Genomic DNA, 25,315 nt, shown 5'->3' with positions numbered 1-25,315 from the left:
TATAAAGGGTTGAATTGGTTGTTACCGGCCATTTGGGTGCAAACGTTAATGTTAAATAATTATTAAAAAGAAGCTCTAGTAAAATCTGCAAAAGAAATCGCAGAAATTAGCAATACTTAAAGTTATTGTTGTAAGGAGAAAAGGAATATCTCACGGCAGCTCAAGCAGACGCATAAGTATAAACTCATTTCAGAGAATTTATTGAGAGAGCAAAGAACAGGGAAGTTGAATGAAGCTGCCGAAAAATAGTAAAAAGCATGATCATTGGGTGAAGGGTAAGCGTGAAGGGCCCTCCTCTACTTGCTCTTTATTTTGAAAGGCCAAAGATAATCCAAATGAAATATGATTTTTCGATTTTGGAAAGCGGAAATTCACACAACCATATAATTTTTTGAAAACTAAGAACATCGGGAGTTTAATTTTTAAGGTAAAAAACCTTAAAAATGCAGATGCAGTTCTACAGTCGTTGAAGTTCTACAGTCATGAAGTCTTTGCAGTTCTACAGTCATTAAAGAACTGCATATGCAGTTCTACAGTCATTGGTTATCAGGAATACTAACTAAGAAAAAATAAAAATTAGCTAAAAATATCTGTCACCATACAACTTGAGAATGTGTAGCTTTCCTTTGTAGGTGGAGTTATCGGACGAAAAACGTTGTCAAAGTCAACTAAGTAGTTTATTTTCTCGACTTAACGTGGCAATGCTGACGAAAATGTGGTACTGCTCTAAACAGCGTATGATTTTGAAACAACCAAAAAAAAAAAATCTTAGAAAATCACGGTTTTTAGGCTTTATAGGATAGTATAGGGTATTATTGTATGTGTATTTGGTACTTGTATGATATACCCCCTCAATTTCAAGTTGTTCATGCATTGGCACAGTGAAAATCGGTTTCTCTCACTAGTTTTTTTTTAGCTTAGCGTAAGAAAAGACAAACAGAATTGACAGAATAGAGGGGAAATATATAATTTGGGCTATATATTTGCACATTAGGGGGGGTAAAGTATTTGGACAGTGTGAAGTCAGAAAACAATTCTTACTTCATAATATCAGAATATTTGTAGCTAATACGTTATGTATGGAAAACTGCTGTACTTCACCCCCCCCCCCTAATGTGCAAATATTTAGTGCAAATTTGTTTCTAAAGTATTCTATTTTTATCATGCTTAGGTATATTTTATTAAGATTAACCTAACTTCACTTCTTGAGATGAAGGGGGTATATCATACAAGTACCGTGTATTTCATTATGAATAAATCTTATCGGCCATGAACTTTCTTAGATAGATCTTGGTAGGCTACTTCAAGGTTCAAAGTTCTTCTTTTATTTCGTTCTAGGAACTGATTAACCCCAACTATTGTTAAGAAACTATTGTTAATTGTATTTTGTCTTTCAAAATGTGTTTTTCTTTTTAGTTTAAAAGAGAGTTTCACGAAAAGAATGATTCTCGTCTAGAGAAACTTGAAAAAGGTCTTGAAAAGCTTGCATTGGTCTCTATCACCAAGGATAGTCAACCTGCTGTAACCTCGGAAACCCAAGAAGACCTAGCAAAAGAGATGAAAAGACCAAAGGTAAATAATCTTGCTTTTTTATTATTATTTTTTGTTTTTTGTTCTAATGGTCTAAGAATATTCTTACTCTTATATTTTATTTTTATTCATATTTTTGCTTATTTTAATTCTTTGTTATTTCATTCTTAGTAAGTTCGGTATTAATTTGGTATTTATGACTTAGTACCTCTGGCATAATAGTTTTATACTGGTATAGTAGTTTTAGCGTAGGTAAAAATACCAACGGTAATTTAAAGGTGGTGCGAAAACTTTTATCATTTGTAGCTTACTCTAACACAGTGGCTCTCAACCTTTTCGGATCAGAAGATAGATCTTGTGCAGCAAGTGGGGAGTTGGCTGTCCTGTCAAAGCTTGGTATCTGCATTTCTCAAGCTTTTGATATAATGGCGAAATAATTAATTATTTATAAAAAATAATTATTTTATTTTGGAACGGGAGGAATACCTGAAGAGGCAGATTTTGTTTTTTTTGGCAGATCTGGCAGATCTCAATGATTTTTCTTCAAATACCATATTTTTACCATTTTTTGCCACACTGTTTACCACTGCCACTGTTTGCGACTCCGCAGATACTAGGTTTTTTAATCCCGGTATGTCGGTCCTAGGTTTGGGCGGTTTATGTTATTTTTTGGGGAGGTTTTAGTCTCCATGTTGGTAGAAATATGGATAGTGGGTATCCTAGCCTGGGTAAGTTGGGTGTTGAAACAAACAGTTATAGACTGCTGCAATTTTGTAGTTTTAACAATATATTAATAACAAATACAGTATTTAGTCGTAAAATAGCACATAAGTTAACATGGAAGTCACGTGACGGTAAAACGGCCAACGTTATTGATTGGCTAAACTGAAATGGTTTTTGCTAAACTGAAATCGATTGGCTAAACTGAAATGGCTAAACTCATGTGACTGTAAAACGGCCAATGTTATTGATTATGTTGTTGCAAACCGAAGACTTGCAGAATCAATACAAGATACCAGAGTAAATAGGATTGGGCTGTTGGAAGCTGGTGAAATCCGTTTTTACAACTGTAGATAGTAGGCCTTATCTCTAAGAGTACTGTGGATGGAAAAATTCCGACTTCGCCATTGAAAATGCCATATGATTTATTTACAAACCGTATGCGTAAGGATTATCTATTTCATGTAAGTAAAATTATCTTGTTATCTGAATATTTTGAGCAAAGAAGACTGCAACCCCCAGCCAACTTATGGCCAAAATGGCTAAATGCCATATTGTTTGGTGTTGGTGTTGGTAAAAGGAAGAAATTTTTTCAGATGGAAACATAAAACGAATTTTAAATATATAAAGAAACACAAATTATTGCTTACTTTAGTTTTCAGAGAATTAAAAATAATTTTCTGCAGGCTACTTGCAGGCTTTTTCTGTTCCTAATCTTATTTTGTTGCGTCGGTATTGTATTTTCAGTAAAGGGTTAGTTTTTCAGAATTCTATAAATATAGGGTTCGCCGATAAATATGGCATAATTGTCAAGTAAGTGTTTTTGTTCGTTTTATGTTTCAAATTGCTCTTTACTTCGATAAGAAAAGCTTTGTTTTTAAAACATTCATTGACAAAAAGCACGTAGGTATGAACAAGAGTTTCGAAATGAGCCAATAAAAATCTCTCCGGTGTTGCAGCAGACTGCTAGTTAGCAGATGACTTATGAATAAAGCACGGACCTCACTGCGGCATTCACTTTCGCGACGTTTTTTTACCTAATTTTTTTTTCGTTCTTCATGATCGGTGGTACAAAACTTCAAGTGAAGGGTTTTCGACCTTGTAGGTTATATAATGCCCTTTTATTTTTTCCCAGCCTAAAAATGGCACCAAAAAGTACCTGCCATATGGCACTTTATGATGGCGTTATCAAGACGAATTGACAAAAGCCTATGAACATGATCAAGAGCTCTGGACTGAGCCATTAAACGCCTCTACGACGTTGCAGTTGCATGCTAGTTCTGCTAATCAGGAGATAATTTATGAATAAAACACTAAATTCACTGTGGCATTCACCTCCGTCCCGTCATTCACCTGATTTCCCCGTTTTTCAAGGTGGGGGGGGGGGGGGGGGCTCAAGATCTCAACTGAAGGTTTTTCTACCATAAAAGTTATACTAGTGTCCTTTTTATGGTTTCCTGCCTTTCAGCTACAGAAATGGCACCAAAAATAGCATCTTTGGTGCCATCAGGGCTAATTGACAAGTGCATGTGGCTGTGATCAATAGCTTTGGAATGAGCCCTTAAAACGTCTCTACGATGTTGCAGTTGCCTGCTAATCAGCAGAGAATTCATAGAACTTGCAAAGCGGGCTGGGAGGAGAAGCATACAAGAGGGTGGTTGTAACCTCTGGTAAAGGGTTTTTGACTGTGGATATTATAATCGTACCCTTTTTAAGTTCTCCGGCCTTTCTACTCGAGAAATGGCACTGAAAGTGTCATTTTTGGTGCCATATAATATTTTAGCGTTATAGAGACAAATTCAGAAAAAGCACGTAGATATAAGTAGTAGCTTTTAAAAGAGCCATAGACATCTTTCCATGATGTTGCCACAGTCTGTTAGCCTTGGTAGAAAAAAAGAAATATCGTTAATACCCCTTCAAAAAAGCGATTTTCTTTGTTCAATATTGGGGACTGTTATTTTCCTATATGGAGTTTTGACCTTGTTATTTCCAGTGGTGTAGTTCTCATTTCGAGGGATTTCAAGCGTCGTACAATTTTGTTTTGGCAATAAAGTGTGTGCTATTAACGTAAACTTAAATAATAGTTTCTAATCTTGAATCAGCTTCAAATGGCAAGCTTTTTCTGACAAGACAGTTTTCTTTTTAAAAACCTTTTTTTTTTTTTAAGCATCCATTTACTATTGGGCATGATTCGTTCTTACAAAATGACTGAAACAAATCAGTTATCTGTTTGCTTGTTTCATAAAGAAAATATCAAAATAATTCTATAAAAAATATATAAGTAATTAAAAGATCCCCAATTATAATTGTTTAAAATTTAGTAAGAGGGTACTTGACAATTTTTTTTTAAATTTTATCAAAACCTAGTAACCAGGGATAAAATTTTAGTGAAGGGGTCAGAAAGATGAGAGGGTTTTAGTAGAAGATAGCTCAGGTGGGTACCACTCTATTTTCAAGTTAATTTTTATGTCTTTTATTTTCATTTGTCCGCATCGTTAGAAGCAGGGGTGTCAGTTGGGGGAGGGAGCAATTGCAACGTTTTTTAGCAATTTTTGGAACTTTAGAGTGAACTGAACCAATTTTTTTTTCTCCAGAAGGATTTCATGAACACTAGAATACTTTATTTAGAAACTTTAACCCAGTAAAAAAATATTTAGCTTTATTTATTAATCTGTTAAATAGTCTGTTAACATTGACTTAAATAACAGATTATTGACATGATTTAAATAAAATAAACTAAAATCAAACTAGCGTAGTTTATTTAAACTGAAGATACCAGCAAATAGTATTTATTAATTCGTGATAACTATTATTTATTGATATTTTTTTATTAATTCATTAATTCATGACGGCTTTGAGATTCACAAATTAGCTATATCAGAAATAAGTACCATTTATTTATTGCATTTTACTGGCTACTGATTTGCTGATCACTGATGTTTCATCAAAAATTTGAAATATATTTGAAAAACAAAATATTCTTCTTTGAAGGAGCGCCACGCAGATAAATTAGCAGCTAGCAGTCACAAAATGATGAAGTATGAAGAAAAACTGGCAAGGAAGGAGAAAAAATATCGTGATCACCACGTTAGAAAGGTCGAAAAAGATGTCAGAAAAATGGAAAAAATTGCGAAAAAAGTAGAGAGAAGCGAGAAGAAGCATGCAAAGAAACACTCCCCTAGGTAATTATTTCTTGATTTAATGGCAATTATTTGGTACTTGTTTTAATTTGGTAACTTGATTTAATTGGTAATTATTTTTCTAGGTAGTAATTCTTGATTTTCGTTTAAATGAGCGGGTTTTTTTTACATCCAAAATCCAGGATCTATCTAGGAGTCTTATTCGAGCAAATTTAGTTACACTATATTTTTTATGTAGCATATGGTCAAGGTTGCCACCCCTAGTGATTTATCACTATTTCTAGTATTTTTTTTTTGTATTGCAAAAAAAAACACTAAATCAGCACACAAATCACTAGATTATTAAAGAAAATCAATAAATCACCCAAAAAACGACTAAAATTTAGTAAATTTTTTTTGTCACCAGGTCGCAACCCTGTATAGGTTCGCTATTGGGAAAACTTCCACAGGATGATTGTTTATATTTATGTGGGCGTTTTTGAAATTTAGATACAACCTTTTCATCAAATCATTTAATCCAGTTCTTCAAAAAAATTAAATTTTCCTCTTTAGGGCTGTGAGATAATTCTTTATCAGGTATATACACCTAGGGATGAGGGGAAGTGGGGTTTATTTCAAAAAGACACAGAAAACAGTAAAAGAGAAAAAACGTTTTGGTACCCGAACATATGATATCTGTTCGTTACTTAAATAGTGGCTTTTTATTAAATAAATTAACTTATTAAATTAATAAGTTAAGTCCTCTAATTGAATAAATCAATTTGTTAAATTAGTAAGTTAAGTTATTTATTTAATTAATTATATTGATTTATTTCATTAATGAATTTAAACAATTTATTCTGTATTTTAAAGGGAGTAATAGAGCCAGGTTAGCGCAATTTTTTGAAATTATTTTAAACGCTTAATTCGTGGAAATCTGAAAATTTCATTCATCTGGCTCACCTACAAAGGAATCTATTTAATATGTTTTATTAAATTTTACTTATTTTATTAGAGACATTTTTTTAACAGTCAATATTTGCAACGTGAACAATTGTTATATTTAGGCAGAACATCGAATGACCAATTGGGTGGGGTCTTTCTTCCTCTGTGAATTCTTTATGGACCTATATATCGTTTCAAGATTCGAATCTGTGCATACTTATGTTAGTGCAAAAAATAAACAAAACTCGTGAAACACAAAAATAAATGAAAAACAGGAAGTTTGTCTAAGCAAAGTTTAGTGCACATTTTGGAGGGGGAAGGGACGGAGGTAGATACTTCAGAAGACTGTAGCGTGTGTTGAGGAGCCAGTGCCGTCAATTCAGGGAAATACGGGGTTGGGAGAGGGGGGGGGGGAATTTTGTTGTTAAAAAAAAACTTTCAGTGCAAATACAAACAAAAAGGTATTTCTCAATGAAAAATATCTCCTAATAAGGTATACCCCAAAATCCAGGGGGGGGGATCCAGGCAAAGTCCAAATAAGACTAAAATGCAATTTTCTTTGGTTTTCAAAATGGGGATAAGTAAACCAACAGCTATCAATTGGCTATCTTTGATTTTACATTCTTCTACATTTTGTCTTATTTGGGCCAAAGATAACGTTTTGCAACGCAAAATGGCGTTTGGTTTTAACTTTCTTTGGTTTTAACAATGACGATTTAAATATATACCATTGTATTTCAATATATATACCATTGAAATAGGTAAAGGTATGTATACCCTTACTGTGTTGCAGCAACTGCTCAACTATAATAAACAGAAGAGATATATAGCTGCATTTTTAAGAGAGAAGATACAAACGGGAATTTAGTCCGGAAAGAGGGCAAGCCGACAAAAAAATAAGTCACCAAAATTTTGAGGTTTCGGGCCTTCACTGCGTATGTGCCAGCAAGCAAAGAAGTATAGATAAAGTATAAGAAATCTGAAGTTGGTTTACTCCTTCCCCCCAAAAAACTCTTGGTTATTTACAGTTTAGTTTTTTCCTCTTTTTAATTTTTCATGTTTGTTTCATGTTTTTGGAATTTTGCGGAATTGTGTTTTTTTTTTTTTAGAAGTTGAAATTTTCAACCCAATCCTTCAGTTTCTAGATCTAGACCCTGTTTCTAGATTTCAACCGTAATCGGAAAGTTGCAGCCGGATTCATCCTCTAGCCATGAGAAAAAATAGGGTAGACTTACCGAAACTTTTGACTTACCAAAACCGTTAATTTAACAAAATTGTTGATTTAACAGAATTGTTGATTTACCAAAACTGTTGATTTAATAAAAGTGTAGACTTACCACAGCTGTAGACTTATTAACACTGTTGCCTTACCAAAAGTGTATACTTGACGAAGCTGTTGACTCACCTAAACAAAACTTTCGTAAATACATTTATTTCAAAGACTTACAACCTACTTTTCAGCTAACTATTTCTGTGATACATGAAGCCCCGTTCACAAGTGTAATTAATTTCTTTGCCATAATCATTTTGGATCAATTGGGACTGCTTACAATAGACGATGTAAATTGTGATTGGTAGATAATGTTTATACTATGACAGTTATGTCTAGCTAAGCATGTGTGTGAATTGGACTTCAGCCAAACTATCCATCAAAAAATAAAATCCATGGTAACAAATTTATTAATGCTAAAAGATAATACATTAGTTAAAATAATGTATTATCTTTTTTAAACGAATAAAATTTGTTTATTTACTACAATAGCCTTAAGCTAACACAAGTATGGTAATATTGGAAAAATAAATGAGTCACAAAATGCAAAGAGGCACAAAAAAAAAACTATTTCAAGGTCGACACCATGAGGTATATAAAAAACGTAAAGTAATAAGTTCAATGATAAAAATGCCAAGATCAAATATTTAAATAGTTTAGTGATTAATTTATTAATTAATATTTGATTAAAGGAAGAAAAGGCTGTTTGGAACGAATATAGGCAGATGAACTGGAACCTCCAGTCAGGGTTGCAACCCCTAGTGATTTATCAATATTTTAGTGATTTTTCTATTACCTAAACAAAAAAAAAATCTCTAAATCAGCACATAAATCGCTAGATTATTGAAGAAAATCACTATATTCAATTCAATTCAAATTCAAACTTTTTATTTCCTCCGAATACGAAGAGTAAAAAAAAAATAAATAAAAATAATAACCGCTAATCAACAGGCCATAAAATTGTTTTAAACTATATAACAACAAATACGCAAGGCCTTTAATCAAAATTACCACACAAATTAACACTTCATTCAATAGATAATAAATTAACACTTCACAAATTAACACTTCATTCAAAAATTAAATCAAATAAAATAAATTAAGCTTCGTGCGCAGCTCTATATAAATTATGAGAAAAAACATTTAATTTAGATAAAAAATTCTTTTGCTTTTTCTCCAGAATATCAACAGGGTTTTTTATTTTATATGCATTCATTAAAAAATTATTTGATTCAGATTTAGAAAAGTGGCAAAGGAACTTAGCAAAATTAAAAAATGTGGTTTTTACATGCGCAATATTACTAATTCTAAAAAACAGGAGAAGCGATGAAAAAACTAAAATTTGAGGCAAAGCGACTGTATTATATACCCAAGCCAATGATTTCCGAGAAAGATCGCGAAGATAAATTACTGCCCCGAAACTAGATGCTATTCTACTTTTAACTGCTTTGGAAATAGAAGCACGGCATAGAGCTAAAGTTGGTCCATAAGGTACACCAAGATATAAAAAAGATTCCAAAGGTTTTAAAATACTATCATAAATACGGACAGAAATTTCTGAAACAACGAGATCATTAGCCTTAGGACCAAGAATTAAAAACTGACACTTTTCAGGGCGAAAACGAAGTCCATGCCCACTAAAAACATTTTCTAAAAAATCTACATTTTGTTGAAGTGACTGGAGCGATCGACTCAAAAGGAGTAAATCATCTTCGTAAGCAATCCAAGACAGAACATAACCTTTACCATAAATAAAAGTCAAATGAATTTGATCAAATAGCCCCGAAACAGTAATATTGAAAATCAAAGGAGAAATAATGCTTCCTTGTCTCAGCCCCCTACATAACTTAACATTATAATCACTAAACTGATTCTTCCACTTAATACGAATACGAGAGGAGCCATACCCCTTTTTTAAAACCAAAACTACTGGTAGTGGGACATTATTCTTCAGAAGCGCAGTCATTGCCCAAGAATGGATAATTGAATCATACGCCGTCGCAAAATCTAAGGCAAGTGTTATATCAACCGCAATATCAACCAAAAAATCACTAAAATCTAAAGATTTTTTTTCTCGTCTGGTGGTAACCCTGCCTCCAGTAATAAGTGGAAAGAGTTATATGAAATCTGCGCAAAAAAGAGCAAACACGAAAGAAACTCACTTGTCACGAACTAATGAAACAACTTTATCTGGTTTAGGTTTCATTCGTTTTTTTCGTACGGCATTTACGTCTTTTCTCTTCTTTTTTTGTTTATTTATTTTGTTGTTTTTGTTTTTTCAAGTATTTTTAGCTGTAAAAAGTGAAAAGTAGAATTTTATTGTTGATTAAAAAATAGAAAACTTAAAAGAAAACTGGATATTTGACATAGTTTGTCTATAATGCATTAGGATTATAGCTGAAATTTATTTTTGAGTGATTACATTAATCAGCGTTACTTTTTTTCTGGAATTATTAAAAGCCAAAATCTAGTGTGCACAAAGTAGGCCAGCTTTGATTAGGAAAATCTTGGCAGGTTGGTTAGGCTAGTAAACTTCAAGCTTGTAGGCCTACTGGAGACAGAATTCGCACTTAAATTATCTGAAAAGACTAAGTTCACAGCAATTTTAGGTCAAACAAAGTCACCAAACGTTAGATGGGGTAGGTCATTTTTCTTTTCGACACTAGCGCCAGTTTCGACTCTCACAAGTTTCCAATGCTCTTTGGTAATTAGTTTAAATATCCTAGATGTACTCAACTCCCTGAGGAAAAGCGCCAACGCACCTGTGACGAAGCTAGTGACCGCTCTTATTACGTCAGGGTATGCATGTCCGGATCGGAAGACGAACAGGTAGAAAATCAATGTGGCTTCTATAAAACTAAAGGTTATACAAGTTCTGACGACGAACACGTAAAGGACGAAAAAAAAGGCAATGCTGTTACACAAGGTGATGACCCCTACTGTTACGAAACTTCATCTGATGATGGCGAAATTGTCGATGTCGTTGCTGAAGGTGTGAAGAAAATTACCATTGAAAGTAAGTTAATTTAAAAGAAAAATACCATTGACAGTATTGAAATTACCGTTGACAGTAAGTTAATCCAGAAGAAAATTATCATTGACAATATTGAAATTACCATTAAAAGCGGTCAGTTTGAGGATATCGCTGCGTCCGGTACACATTCTGTCAGTTGAAAAACCTTAATTGAGTCATTGAAGGGAAAACAATTAGTTTGTACTTTTTAATTTATCCATATTTACAATTCAAAAAAATAAAAATAAATATATAGGTGAAAAAAACTATAAAACAAATGTCAAATATGTCCAAATTCACTAATAAAATGTACTTCATTTCACTCACAGATTTTATTTTTTGCTACCTCTAACAACTCAAAGTTAACTTTAAAATCTTCCAGTTCTCTAAGGTACCTTATCTTAATGACGATAACTTACCATTAAACTGCCAGTACCAATAAATTATCATTAAATTAACTTTTTACTGTAGGCAGCGAGTTTAATGGGATTTCATACCTTAAAGGATCACGGTATTTGGTCCTTAATAAACCCTTTTAGTTTAGGTGGCCAAATTATTTAGAATTGATCGCGCGGTCTGGCCATAACTTGTAGAGCTTGGATAGAAGATCCGAGTAAACGACAGAAAACTAAAAGCCTTCTTTCCCGGGAATCTTAGAAAAACCGTTTAGCATCTTTGGTTTTGTGGTAGAGATAATTCATTCTTAATGAAACTTATATCGTTGGAAAATGTGAATTTTGTTTTTCGATTATATGAGCAGAATTTTCTTTTAAATGTTCTAGTATACCTGCTAGGAAAACGCTAAAAATCAGCTCAAAGAAAATGTAATTTGATCAATTTAGCAGCTTTAGGACTTTCCTCTGGTGATAGCCGCTTTGATTAGAAGCCTAGCCGACACATGGAAAATAAAATTTAACTATCCTTTCAATCAAATTTCATAGTCTTAATGCAGCTTTGGGACTTTCCTCTGGTGATAGCCGCTTTGATTGGAAGCCTAGCCGAAACATGGAAAATAAAATTTAACTATCCTTTCAATCAAATTTCATAGTCTTAATGCAGCTTTGGGACTTTCCTCTGGTGATAGCCGCTTTGATTGGAAGCCTTGCCGAAACATGGAAAATAAAATTTAACTATCCTTTCAATCAAATTTCATTGTCTTAATGCAGCTTTGGGACTTTCCTCTGGTGATAGCCGCTTTGATTGGAAGCCTTGCCGAAACATGGAAAATAAAATTTAACTATCCTTTCAATCAAATTTCATTGTCTTAATGCAGCTTTGGGACTTTCCTCTGGTGATAGCCGCTTTGATTGGAAGCCTTGCCGAAACATGGAAAATAAAATTTTACTATCCTTTCAATCAAATTTCATAGTCTTAATGCAGCTTTGGGACTTTCCTCTGGTGATAGCCGCTTTGATTGGAAGCCTTGCCGAAACATGGAAAATAAAATTTTACTATCCTTTCAATCAAATTTCATAGTCTTAATGCAGCTTTGGGACTTTCCTCTGGTGATAGCCGCTTTGATTGGAAGCCTAGCCGACACATGGAAAATAAAATTTAACTATCCTTTCAATCAAATTTCATAGTCTTAATGCAGCTTTGGGACTTTCCTCTGGTGATAGCCGCTTTGATTGGAAGCCTTGCCGAAACATGGAAAATAAAATTTAACTATCCTTTCAATCAAATTTCATTGTCTTAATGCAGCTTTGGGACTTTCCTCTGGTGATAGCCGCTTTGATTGGAAGCCTTGCCGAAACATGGAAAATAAAATTTAACTATCCTTTCAATCAAATTTCATAGTCTTAATGCAGCTTTGGGACTTTCCTCTGGTGATAGCCGCTTTGATTGGAAGCCTTGCCGAAACATGGAAAATAAAATTTTACTATCCTTTCAATCAAATTTCATTGTCTTAATGCAGCTTTGGGACTTTCCTCTGGTGATAGCCGCTTTGATTGGAAGCCTTGCCGAAACATGGAAAATAATATTTAACTATCCTTTCAATCAAATTTCATAGTCTTAATGCAGCTTTGGGACTTTCCTCTGGTGATAGCCGCTTTGATTGGAAGCCTTGCCGAAACATGGAAAATAAAATTTTACTATCCTTTCAATCAAATTTCATAGTCTTAATGCAGCTTTGGGACTTTCCTCTGGTGATAGCCGCTTTGATTGGAAGCCTAGCCGACACATGGAAAATAAAATTTAACTATCCTTTCAATCAAATTTCATAGTCTTAATGCAGCTTTGGGACTTTCCTCTGGTGATAGCCGCTTTGATTAGAAGCCTTGCCGAAACATGGAAAATAAAATTTTACTATCCTTTCAATCAAATTTCATAGTCTTAATGCAGCTTTGGGACTTTCCTCTGGTGATAGCCGCTTTGATTGGAAGCCTTGCCGAAACATGGAAAATAAAATTTAACTATCCTTTCAATCAAATTTCATAGTCTTAATGCAGCTTTGGGACTTTCCTCTGGTGATAGCCGCTTTGATTGGAAGCCTTGCCGAAACATGGAAAATAAAATTTAACTATCCTTTCAATCAAATTTCATAGTCTTAATGCAGCTTTGGGACTTTCCTCTGGTGATAGCCGCTTTGATTGGAAGCCTTGCCGAAACATGGAAAATAAAATTTTACTATCCTTTCAATCAAATTTCATTGTCTTAACGGCAAATTCTCAATAGATTTCAACGATAACTAGTCTCCTGTTAGAATTCGCTAATAAACCCTTTGTCTTTGAGATGGTCAGCCGACATTTAGGTTCGCAAAATGATATTTAAGGTATCGTTTCCTCTTAATAATATCGTAAACGTTGGGAATAAATTTTTGTTGGAACAGACTTTTCAAACAATTCCTCGTCTTTTCAAATTTTGCTTGTGTGTATTTTACAAATTGGCCAAATTAACAGCATGTATGTTTACAATTTAATAACCTATCTAAATTTTTTAATTTAAAAAAGACGAATTCAAAATTATAATTATATATCTACACAGTGCATTATCTTATCAATAGCTGGATGCTGAATAACTCCCCCCCCCCCCGAAACAAAAGAAATAATAGATGCAATCAGTACATTATGTTATCAATAACTGGACGCTGAATGACTCCCTCTTCCTCCAAAAAAAAGGAAATAAGCTTGTTTTTTTTGTTTGTTTTTTTCACCTACTGAAACAAGAACTGTTCAAAAAGGTAACACGTTCCTCCCGAAACCCTCCAACCTACCCCACCAACCAAGTGTGAAGTTTTTACTTGTGTGGGTTTTATCTGCTATTTCATTATTTTGTTGAAGCTACGTTAAGTATGATTTTCCAACTAAATTTTTTCACACTGAAATCTTTACTATTGACATTTCTTAGGCCGTATCCAGAGGGGGGGGGGGCAACCCGGTTTGAACTCCCCCACACCCGAAAGTTTGCCCGACTCGTAAAAAAGTAACGAAAATTCATATAAAAAAATTTTTTATGCGTTTTGTGATTTTTTTAAAACCCCCCCCCCCCGAAAAAAAACTCCCTCCGAGCAAAAATCTTGGATACACCCTTGGACCTTTCACATTTAAACAAAGCCTTTCGTGCTAGAATAATGTAAAAATCTTTTAATCATATTAATCTAAAATCATCACAATCATCATGAGCAAACTATTGGAAAAACTAAGTGTGGAATGAAGATATAGATTCAAGCTCTAATCAAGCGTGAAATGCTTTATTAGTTTAATTTAAAGGTTAATAATTGCTCATCCTAAAATTCCATTTTGCTGCTTCTATATTGACTTTCCTGTGGTGTAATATAAACTTACATAGCGTAAAATCCTATGTAGGGCTGTATCTACTTGGTACTGCATGCGTCACGAACAAAATTTGCTCCGTAAGGGGAGCCGATGTTTACCCACCGCCACGAAAAATACCCCCGAACGTTGTAGATTGAACGATTGATTAATATTCATTTACGTTGCGTTGTATACAACGTAACCGAAGGTCTTAAGTTATACTAAGGTGAAAGATTCTGTGAAAATATAGGGGAGGGGGCAAATAAAGTTCAAAATCAAGAGGGTGGGGTAAATTCGTTGATTTTCAATTTCTTTTAGTGGAAATACCATTAGAAGCATTTTTAAATGAAAATATCCCCCAAAAAGTATTTTCAAGATCGGGGAGGAGGGGGACAGTGAAATATAGGACCCCCCTCCTAATTGACGCAACTGCTATAGCTTAGTGAGGAAGAACCATTACACTGTATTTGTTAGTTATATACTGTCTGTTTTTTCTATTTCTATAGAGCTACTAATTGCCTGAGTTTTCTTGCTCTTTCATTTTTTATTTTTGTGTTCTTTCTGTTGTTATAGTTTTTCTTTTCTTGGTCCTTTCTTTTTTTTCTTCCCCTTACTCTCAGAAATTAAGACTCTCAGACTTTTTTTTCTTCCCCTTACTCTCAGACATTCAGACTCTCAGACTTTTTTTCCCCCCTTACTCTGAGGCATTCAGACTCTCAGACTTTTTTTTTCTTCCCCTTACTCTCAGACATTCAGACTCTCACTTTTTTTTTCTCCTTACTCTCAGACATTCAGACTCTGAGACTTTTTTTTTCTTCCCCTTACTTTCTTATTCTCAGATGCTAAATCAACTGAATCACAGCCGTTATTGGCGGAGCCACAGGTTCAGAAAGAATTAGCAACTCCAACTTCAGTTTTGATCGATATCAGTGACGCGCCTGAAGAGATAATTTCACTTCCTCCCGAATTTACAAGGCATCCTGCACCCTACGCTATGTTGAACAATATAGTTCGTGCTGAACGTGAGAATCTTGAAGCAAAATCAAGCAGCGAATCAACAGGAACTCTACCGTAAGTAATTTGGCAAAAGGTTCTCAAATGAGTCAAATTGTAAATTTAGAGGATTGTCATCTTATACCCTTTAACGAGCAATAATTGTATATATATTTTTTTTAACGAATTATATATTTTTTTCTCGAAAACGACACGATTTTTTTCTGAAACTAACGTTTTATGGCGTTAAAAAATGATCTAGATAGAACACGAATTTCCCCAAATCGCTTTCCCCTCCCAGTGCCCGTAGTTTTTTTTTTTTTTTTTTTTTTTAATTTACTGCGCCAGGTTCTCAAAGGTATCTGATATGCCACTAATCTTTTACCTCATTCCAAAACCTCGTGGCATTAAATGTCTTGAACCTTTTTTTTAAGGAGTCAACAGACTCCTTTTTTTTTGCAGGAATAATATCACCAGGAAGATCGTTCCAGATAGAAGTCCCCTGTATTTTATGCATTGAAGTTGGTCATCCACATATCAGACCACCTTTCGATTTTAAAAAGATCTATCTGTAGTGAAAGGGAGGCTTGTGTTGGGTCTTCGTGTGCTAGGATGGCTGAGTGTGTCGTGGTATCGGCGGCAAAGTGATGCAGAGGGCTTGTAAGGTTGTCTGCCATGTCTTTTATGTAGATGAGGAAAAGCGTAGGTCCCTAGACACTGCCCTGAGGAACCCCTGCTTTCACTAAATATTCGCGGGAAATAAACTCTTCGACGACAACCCGCAGTGAGTGTTCAGAAAGAAAGCTCTCATCACTCAATCACTCTTAACAGACAACCACGAGCACCGTTCGCATGGAGTTTCTTTAGCAGGCCACGGTGGTATACTCTATCGAAAGGTTATAAAAACGGTGTTATACTGTTCTTAAAGGTTACAACGTGATTTGATTTTGCCAAGTTGTCCCCTTCTCCACCGGACAAATTAAAAGAAGAGACGAAATCTTTTTTTGTATTTTGTCCTCCATCCCTCCTCCCTTGGTGCAAATCTCTGCCCCTCCCCCTCCTGATAATGGTTGGACGTTATTACCTAAGAACTCTAAAATATCTTGCTTTTAGTGTTTTTCTTCTGATTTTACTTTTCTTTTTTTTTTTTTTTTCTTGCATTAGTCGCCTTAGAATATGCTTCTGTTGCTTCGCCTGATTGTTCAATTGTGGAATAAATCTATCAATGTATCTATTAAGAAATAAAACTAAATATTCTATGTATTCTAGACAAAGAGAAAAATGTCGAGAAAAAACGCGGTTCAGTGACAAGTAGGAAGAAAATGAAAAGAAACAAAAATCACAACGAATATTTCGCCCAGATAATACTAGGCGTCTTTTGCAAACCAAATACAAAAATATAAAAGAAACTCACATTGAAACACAATCATTAAAACTGGTTGAACCTGAAGTAATGATGCTAGGACTGTTCTGAACAAATTTAGGTTCGATTTTTTTCAAAATACGATTTTTTTCAAAAATCGTATTTTAATGTGAGTTTCTTTTATATTTTATTTGTTTTTCTAAGGACTGCCCTTGGATATAGGCTCCAAATATTCATTTAAAGTTCGCATTCCATTGTCTTATAGAAAGAATCTCCCTATTGTTCTACTGTATTTTGTTGTTTATGATGGAAAGGCAGTGTGGTCTTCGTTGCTGTTTAGGCATCCTCACCGTAAAGAACGGAAATAATCTAAAACGTAGCGAGAAAGGGATAAAAGAGAAGAAAAGCTATAAAAGAGAAAAGGGATGAAAGAGAAGAAAAGCTATAAAAGAGAAAAGGGATAAAATCGAAGAGAATAAAACTCAAAAGATCAAGCCAATTATATTCAGAGGCTACTCCATAATAAACACATTACTAGGAAATATGCAATTTGCAAGATCCCTATATTAAAACAGAAAAGTAAAAAAATAAGATAATCTATGCTATCTATTCTAGTATATATGTATTTTGCATTCTATTCTATCTATATATTCTATCAATCGATTTTGTTTTATTTCTCTATTAACATAAAAATGTAGTTCAAAGAAGAAGGGAGAATACATTTTTGGCGCACTTCCCATTAAATAGTGTCTGTTCATAAAGTTTCTCCTATGAGTTTTTAGAATTATAATTTAAATTCCTTCTTTGACCCCCCCCCTTTCCACCCCCTGAATCATATTGATTGTCGTCCAGATCAGTTTTTCTCTTGTATTTGGATGCTGAAGCTTAAGATACCCCCCCCCCCTGATTACTTCGCAAAGATATTATCTGTAGCTTGATTTTATTTCTCTCTTTCAGCCCAAACAATCCGACTCCTCCAAACCCTACCACTTCTGAGCCTTCAAATACTTTGCCTGGACAATTTATTTTTGAAAATGTTGCGAAAATCGGCAACGCTGCTTTCCAAGGATTCCAACATCTCCGTACTCCTTGTTCGATGAGAATGCGACGACCAGGTCATCCCCAACCGGCGGTATGTACTATTTGGATTCAGTCATTAAGCAAGGCAACTTTCTTGAATTTTTAATAGTTATTTATATGTTAAATCAAAATAGGTGAAGGATTAGGGACTTGCATATCTATATTGACCTCTGGGGGATTGGTGCTTTGATGATCTGTTAGTAGCAGTAGGAATGGTATTAAATAACGAAAAAAGATAAACTAACTTAGCTACTGTTCAGTTTACTAAATACTCTACTCTTGGCAATTATCCAAATTAGGAATTCATTCTGGTTAATTCATATTTGGTGCATTATTTGCGCTGACTTATTGAAAGGGTAGACGTCACGTTATAAGAGCGCACACGTGCGAACGATGAGCTGGCCTTTTCCAGAAAAGGTGGCATACTTTTGGCAACTATTTCAAACTTCTGAGATATGGCGACTCAAAGAAATTTGCTTCGCTAATTGAGCTAGCAGTATATTCAGTGAGGTAGCAAGTAACTTCACAATTTTAATGTTGAAAATATTCCAACACTAATAAAAATACAAAGCCAAAAAAATCTCTCAAACTTAAATATAAGTCGTCCTAGAAAACACTGAAAACAAAAGTTAACTTAGAAAGAAATCCTAGTTTAAAAGCTGGTGAAAAAAATACGTGTGTATTGAATAAATGTGGGTGTTTTTAACTTAGAAAAGCTACGTCTGTCCAGTTCTCAAGTTTGGCATAGTAAAAATTAATACTTTAATACTTTTGGGTTGGGCTAAGTGAAGCTGAATAGTACTACCTTTTGAGGTTTTGAGTCTTAAGTTACTGTTGAGTTTGACATAGTAAAACCGAATATTTTACATAGGTACTATTGATGATTGGAGTTTTTAGATTACTGTAGAGTAGACTCAGTACAAACTGAATATTTTAAATGCTTACTATTGAGGTTTCGAGTTTTAAGGCACATGTGGAGTGTGACCTAATACAATTACGTATTTTAAATACTCACTAATAAGGATTTGAGTTTTGAGGTTACTGTTTAGTTTGACTCGGTAAAACTTAATATTTTCAATATTTACTTTTGAGTTGGGCTGAGTGAAACTGAATATTTGAAATAATAGCGGTTGAGGTTTCAAGTTTTGAATTACTGTTGATTGTGACGGAGTAAAACTGTATATTTTAAAGGCTTACTATTGAGGTTTTGAGTTTTGAGGCTACTGTTGAGTTTGACCCAGTAAAACTGAATATTTTAAATCTTACTATAGAGGTTGAAGCTCATTCGGTCTCGCTTAATGTGTTTTTTGTGCTGTCCTTTTGTTAAGCGCCAATGTTTCCCGACAATTGCCAACAGCAAAGTTTTTTTCCAACATTTGTAGTATGGGAAACAATTTATAAATGTAAAACCTAACAATTAGTATATCTTCTACGTTAAAAGGGGAAGGGAATGTAAAAAGGGCCTAAAGTAAGAGACGGGTTTTTTCCTTTTCATGTTAAAAATAAAAATAAAAATAGTTTATGTTTTTTGTGTTAAGTGGTTCAAGATTTATCAGAATACTTCATGAAAATAATCCGAGCATTTTAATCTGTCGTAGGATATCATATCTGAGGTAAATATAAGAGGGTAGGAATTATAATTTCTTAACCCTGGGGCTCAGAGATTACAAGAAAATTTGATATATATATATATATATATGAATATATATATATATATATAAACATGTTTGTTATAAATTAAACCAGTTAATGCATAAAACCTGCTTTGTAAATAAAACACGTCCTTTACGTTCTGAGAGCCATGTTACTATTTCAAGTGAGACTGGTTCATCATGGTTTTTTTAATGTTGCTTTTTTCTTTTAGGCTTCAACTACCCAAGCTCCACGCAATGCATCCCCAGCGATGGCAGTTCTTTTCGAAATGGGCTTCATTCACGAAGAGCTGAACAGTCTTTTGCTTGAAAGACATCGTAATGATATTGGGGCCACTGTTAGTGACCTAGTGAGGATTTACAGGGAGCAGGGACAAATGTAACCGTGAAATAAGGAAAAACAAATAAGTTGGCTGTCATTTGTTAAAAAATTTTTGGGTCCTCCAAATTTAAATTATGGTATGCTCATAGGCAGTAGGTTGGCAATGCTCATAACAGAGTCTACACTTTTTTTTGTTATGGCTGTTGTTCAACAGGCCCGGTTGTTGTTATGTACTAAGACGGAAAAATCCTTGTTTTAATGAAAAAGCAAAAACAAAAAAAAATAATCACTACCATATAAAAGAATTATCAGTCTATGCCTACATAAAAAAAGAATTATCAGTTATTTTACTGTGCTAATCGCAACCACCTGAATAGGGAAAATCTAAAAAAGTATTAAGTCTAAAAATTACATATTAAATTTTAAAAAATTGACAAATTGAAAACGGAATTTTATATTTTTTACATAGTGTTTGAGCATGATCAGTCTCGCTTTTTTTTCAACTCAATTTTTTTAGTATAAATCTAGTTATAAACTGCACAAACTCCAACTGTGCCCAATCAAGGCCCTCTGCTGGTATCCACTTTGTAGTGCGAGATGACATAATGAAATCATGGGTAATGAGAGAAGCACTATTTGGCTTGTAATTTTTTGTCACTCTTTGAAACAAAACATTTCTTACGTAAATTTTTTTACATGTTTTGACATACATTTTTTGTATTTTTGACAGACATATTTCGACATAAAATATTTTTATCTAAAGGTAAAGCTAAATATTATGGTTGCTCCGTGCATATTTTGTATATGGCAATGCTGGTTAATCTTAGTTAACAATACGACCAGATTGCATAGATTGACTTGTTTTAAACAGAAATGACCTTTGACGTTTTTTATTTATTATTTATGTTTATGATTGCAAAAAGAAATTTTCTAAGATTATAATTTACTCTGAATAGTCTTTAATGTAAAACGTTATATTAAAGTTGTAACATAAAACGTTATAAACGTTAATTGTGAATTTGACTTATTTATAAAATTTGTGAATGAAAGACAGTCTACTTGTTAGTTTATTCTTTTTGTTCTGTTTTTATCGATTATTAAATAACACGACACCTTCATTTTATTAAATTGTATATTTCGTCCCTTTCTCTCTTTGTCCCTCTACTCCCTCTTTCTTTTTGATTCTCTTTTGATAGTTTTTTTATAATTTGGATAATATTTGTCATGGATAAGGGCGTATACCTACAAATCTAAAAAAAAAATTATATGCAAATATCTTTGTTATTGATAGTTACTGGAAGCGTTAATTTTATTTCTCTTAGGTGAGTTTGATCATTGGGCATAATTTGTTTTATTTAAACTCTCCTTTGGGTCCAAATTAAGCTTGTTTCCAAACTTTGAACTTCCCGCACGTTGAAAAAACAGTGGAAATGAAATATACGAATAGCAAACTATAGAGAGCAAACGGGCAAGGATTAGAGAAGCACGCAGAAGGGGGCCCCGAGGCCCTGCCCTCTGGAAGTTAAAATTATGCCCAGTTCCTGATCATTTTTTATTCTAATTGTCGATTAATTTTCTATTTTTATTCCTCTCCTCTCTCCAGGAAAAATTATACGCATTTGCCTGGCAAGGATTGTGAGACTCGAATTTATTTTCTGATACTACAGGAATTTGTCTATACATACCATTGTATCATATGAATTCTATCCTTATCAATTCTAGACCAAATTGAATTCCTGAGCTCACTAGTAACAAAAAAGTGCGTATTGACTCGCAATATAAAATAATTATTATCTGTACGGGAAGGGTTGCCATCCATGTGAATATTTTTTAAAAGTTGAAGTAAATAAAATGCTTTTTTATATATACTGAAATACCAAAAATAATTGGGATAGAAAAAACCAAAAACTTATAGATCGACTCCCAACGAACGATAATAAGGCGAAGCCAATATCGTATATTTGATATGTAATATATAATTAGTATACTATAATCTCTAATAATATATTTTATATATTATACGTTTAATATAAGTTACAAAATACAATAAACTGAATTTCCTAATATACTCTAGATATACAAGTTCGTGGAGCTAGTTTTACTGAATGTAGTGATTATTCTTAATAATGACGGAAATTTTCAAATGTTGAAAACAAGTGTGATGATATTATGTCGTATAATTGGCATTTCAAGCGTTGAAGCCTAATATAAACATTACTAAGGGTGAACTTAAACACAATTCTTATTAAACCTTGGTTTGCTTATTTTGGCAATCTTGGTGGAGTCCAGTCTAAACTAGCGACAACAATGCAATTCTTATTTCTTCCTTATCAATATTTATTTGATGTTCTTTTATATTAGGATTTAATCCAATTTTTTCTTTCGAACTTTGAAATTCTTCCATCCATTTTTCCAACGTGTTCCGCCATTCTTTTTTTTTTTTTTTTTTTTTTTTTTTTTACAATGAAGGCAGTAAAATACCGTTTTAAACTTTAGGCATGTTGAAATTAATTAATAGAATAAAAAAAAAGAAACTTGAAAATATTTTGACCAACTAAATGAAGTCAAAGTTTATTACACTTTGAAAGCAACGTTAAGGAAGCTTAATAATACCAATTACGAACCTTGTTTTTACTGTAGCTAGTTTAGATGGAGAAGGCCTCACTAAGATTCTCAAAATATTTCAACTATAATTCAGGATAGGAGATGCTATTAATTGTTGTGTGGGGTTGGAGCGTCACTTTATATCGGTTTTCTTGTCAAAGACTTGAATTTTGATGATGATTTTACTAGTTTGGTTTTGTTTTTCGTCTAGTATATTGTTGTAATCGTGTAGCGAAATAAATATATAACCGTAAATTGTATTTCTTAAACCTACTGTTAGATAATAGAAGACATTAGCAGTCATAATTCTATTTCGGAGGTAATGACGCCAATTCACTTTTTTTGTGGGGGGGGGGACATAGGACCATTAATTTGCTTGAAATAACAATCGTTTAAAGCTATCTTTATCTTTCAAATAGTAGGCCTACCTATTCGTTGCCTAAGCTCAGCCCCACATTCTGAGAAAATTTCAATTTTTCACAAATTTTTCAAATTTTTGGGTCATTGCCCAAATTATATTTTTCAAATTTAGAGGGCAATTAAAATGAAAATAGCTATAAAAAAAAAAAAAAAAAAGGTGTTTTCAATAAAAAAAATACCGAAACATGTATTTTGCGAAATCTGGAGGAGGGGCAAGTGCCTCCTCCCACGATTGGCGGCGCCACTGTCTGAAGGAGTATATAGCTAATTGAATGAGTTGTGTGCAGCTGCTTAATGTCAAAGTGTGTCAATCATCATTTCGGTTACAGCCAAATAAATGGTGGCCACAGCCAATCTGTAGAATGTTACATACTACATTAGCCAATGATATTGACTATTAAGTATAAAATAGAGGCAATATACTAAGTAAATAGTAGCATATCTGGTCGAATAGGTATTATTTAACATCAAAGGGAAAATTATGTACAAACATATTCATAATGAATTCATATATAGTTCCAAATATATTAGTACTATATTAGTTTAACAAAACTAATTAGTTTAATAAGTTAAAAAAACTAATTATTTTAAATATTGAAATATGAAGTAATTTGTTGTCATAATAAGAAAATCCCATCAACATGCTCTGAAAGTCACGACGTAAACCTCTTAGTTGTTCCTGAAATATTACAGTTTTTTCAGGCCCAAAAATGATAATGTGCCAATTTTCAGAAAAAAAGTATGGAGCCGTTTATTATAAAAACTATATTTTATTAGAAAAACTATATTTATTAGAAAACTATATAGCCTACACAATTATTGCTTGCTTAAATAGATATATAAAATCGAATGTATGTCTGTCCGTCTGTCTATCCTTTATGTATACTACACTCCAGTGGCGGATCCAGGGGGATGAGGGGGGAGCCCTCACCCTAACGTCGTCTTAACACCTTTCATGTTGATACAATTGTAGACCCCTCAACACAAATAATTGACGGTTATTTCTGGTAAAATTATTCGCCGTTTCCGGCTATTCAATGTACGGGTTAATTAATTATGGATTCCGTCGCCTAATACACTTCCGGAATTATAAAAATTTTATATTACTTTGTCAGTAAAAGCGTTGAATTCGGTATTCAACAATACTTTTCAAATTTAAAAATACTGGCGTTATTTTACATGTGGGACAATTTTACGGGGGGGGGGGGGTATTTTCATTATTAAAATGATTGGATTTTCATATAGTTATCTGATTCTTTGATTTTGTAATCAAAATAAAATAAATAGGTAATTAATATAAATCTAGAGTAAAGGGCAACTTTATTCAGCCAGGGATTAACTCTATTGTGAAAAGCATAACGTTTGAAAAAACATAGATATTCGTATTCATCAATTCGGTGCATTATCGTTTTTTTCAATTTATGGACTCGATTTCCCAATAAAGGGGAGGGGGTAGAGGGCAGGAATATTCCCCGGGAGAATTTGTCATGGGGTAGGGGGGAATTTCAAATACTTTTAAATTCAAAATATGATCGCGATTAAGACGCGGGTGGAATCTTTCTTGAATTTCCTTTCTTTTAAGATCGTATCTACGCCCCAAGCTAGTTATAATATATTTATAATAGTACATAATAATAATGTATATATAAATATATATAATTTTTATGTAAACATAGTAGTAATGTATATTGAATCATATTTCGGCTCATTATGTATATATATTTGTATATAATTTGAATAATACACTTTACTTATAATATAAATAGCACTTGGCACGCGGCAGGCTTCTCTATGTAGATTCTCATTGTCGCTTGTCTTCTAACCGCAGACAATTTGAGCCTTTTCTTGATGTCATGTCATCACAGGTTAGATACAGCCACCATGGGAAAAACACGAATTCTTTCTTAAAGTTGTGACCTATTTAGATCGTTTTTGTGGCTAGAAATGTCATTTGGCTAGTTTTATGAAGAAAAAAAAAAACTCCGTAGCCGACTTCGAAGCCGGGCCTGTCATCTAACAGACAATTCTTCGTTTTTTCATCACAATTCATAGACACTGAAAACAATACAACCACTTCTGAGGTAGATATGACGTATGTATGCTTTTCGAATGTATTCATAAAAATGACGTAACTCACATGAATCTTTGTTTTCTCCAAAATTAAGGCTTTTAACGAACTTTCTCAAACTTCTGACCTGTATAGAATGTTTTTTTTAGGGCAGAAAATCTCAGGATACCAATTTTCCTGAAAAAATGTGGAGCCCTTTTCGGGAAAAAATACACAATTATTGCTCGTTAGAAGAGATAATATATACTATTTATCTCGTTTATTTTATTTATTATCTAGTTATTATATTTAATTATTGCTCGTCTATTTATTTATCTAAATATACTATCTAGAGATAATATATATAATTCAGAAAAGAAGGGTCTATTAATTCGTTTGGGATGAGAGCGTCATTTTAAGTCGATTTTTGTTTCAATAACTGCTGTAATCGTGTAGTGAAATAAGTATATAGATCTAGTGAA

The 25,315-nt window shown here is 33.3% G+C and overlaps 1 protein-coding gene across 3 annotated transcripts in view; it reads left to right on the top strand.

Annotated features, from left to right (window-relative positions):
- Positions 1–22,621, top strand: part of LOC148947450 (uncharacterized) — a 53,983-nt gene extending 31,362 nt beyond the window's left edge. For all 3 annotated transcript variants that reach the window (XM_089095267.1, XM_089095268.1, XM_089095269.1), the window contains exons 6-11: positions 1,417–1,572; positions 5,242–5,432; positions 10,311–10,600; positions 15,192–15,423; positions 17,666–17,840; positions 19,653–22,621. In XM_089095267.1, coding sequence (XP_088951393.1) covers positions 1,417–1,572; positions 5,242–5,432; positions 10,311–10,600; positions 15,192–15,423; positions 17,666–17,840; positions 19,653–19,823 — 1,215 coding nt within the window. In that variant the 3' untranslated portion in view covers positions 19,824–22,621. The remainder of the gene's footprint in view (positions 1–1,416; positions 1,573–5,241; positions 5,433–10,310; positions 10,601–15,191; positions 15,424–17,665; positions 17,841–19,652) is intronic.
- The last annotated feature ends 2,694 nt before the right edge of the window (positions 22,622–25,315 follow it).

The sequence above is a fragment of the Artemia sp. Qi Xiang Cuo genome, chromosome 10 (genome assembly GCF_049724085.1).
Source record: "Artemia sp. Qi Xiang Cuo chromosome 10, ASM4972408v1, whole genome shotgun sequence".
In the NCBI taxonomy this organism is placed as follows: domain Eukaryota; kingdom Metazoa; phylum Arthropoda; class Branchiopoda; order Anostraca; family Artemiidae; genus Artemia; species Artemia sp. Qi Xiang Cuo.
Note: the sequence above shows the minus strand (reverse complement) of the source record. Positions and strands in the feature narration are given on the sequence as shown.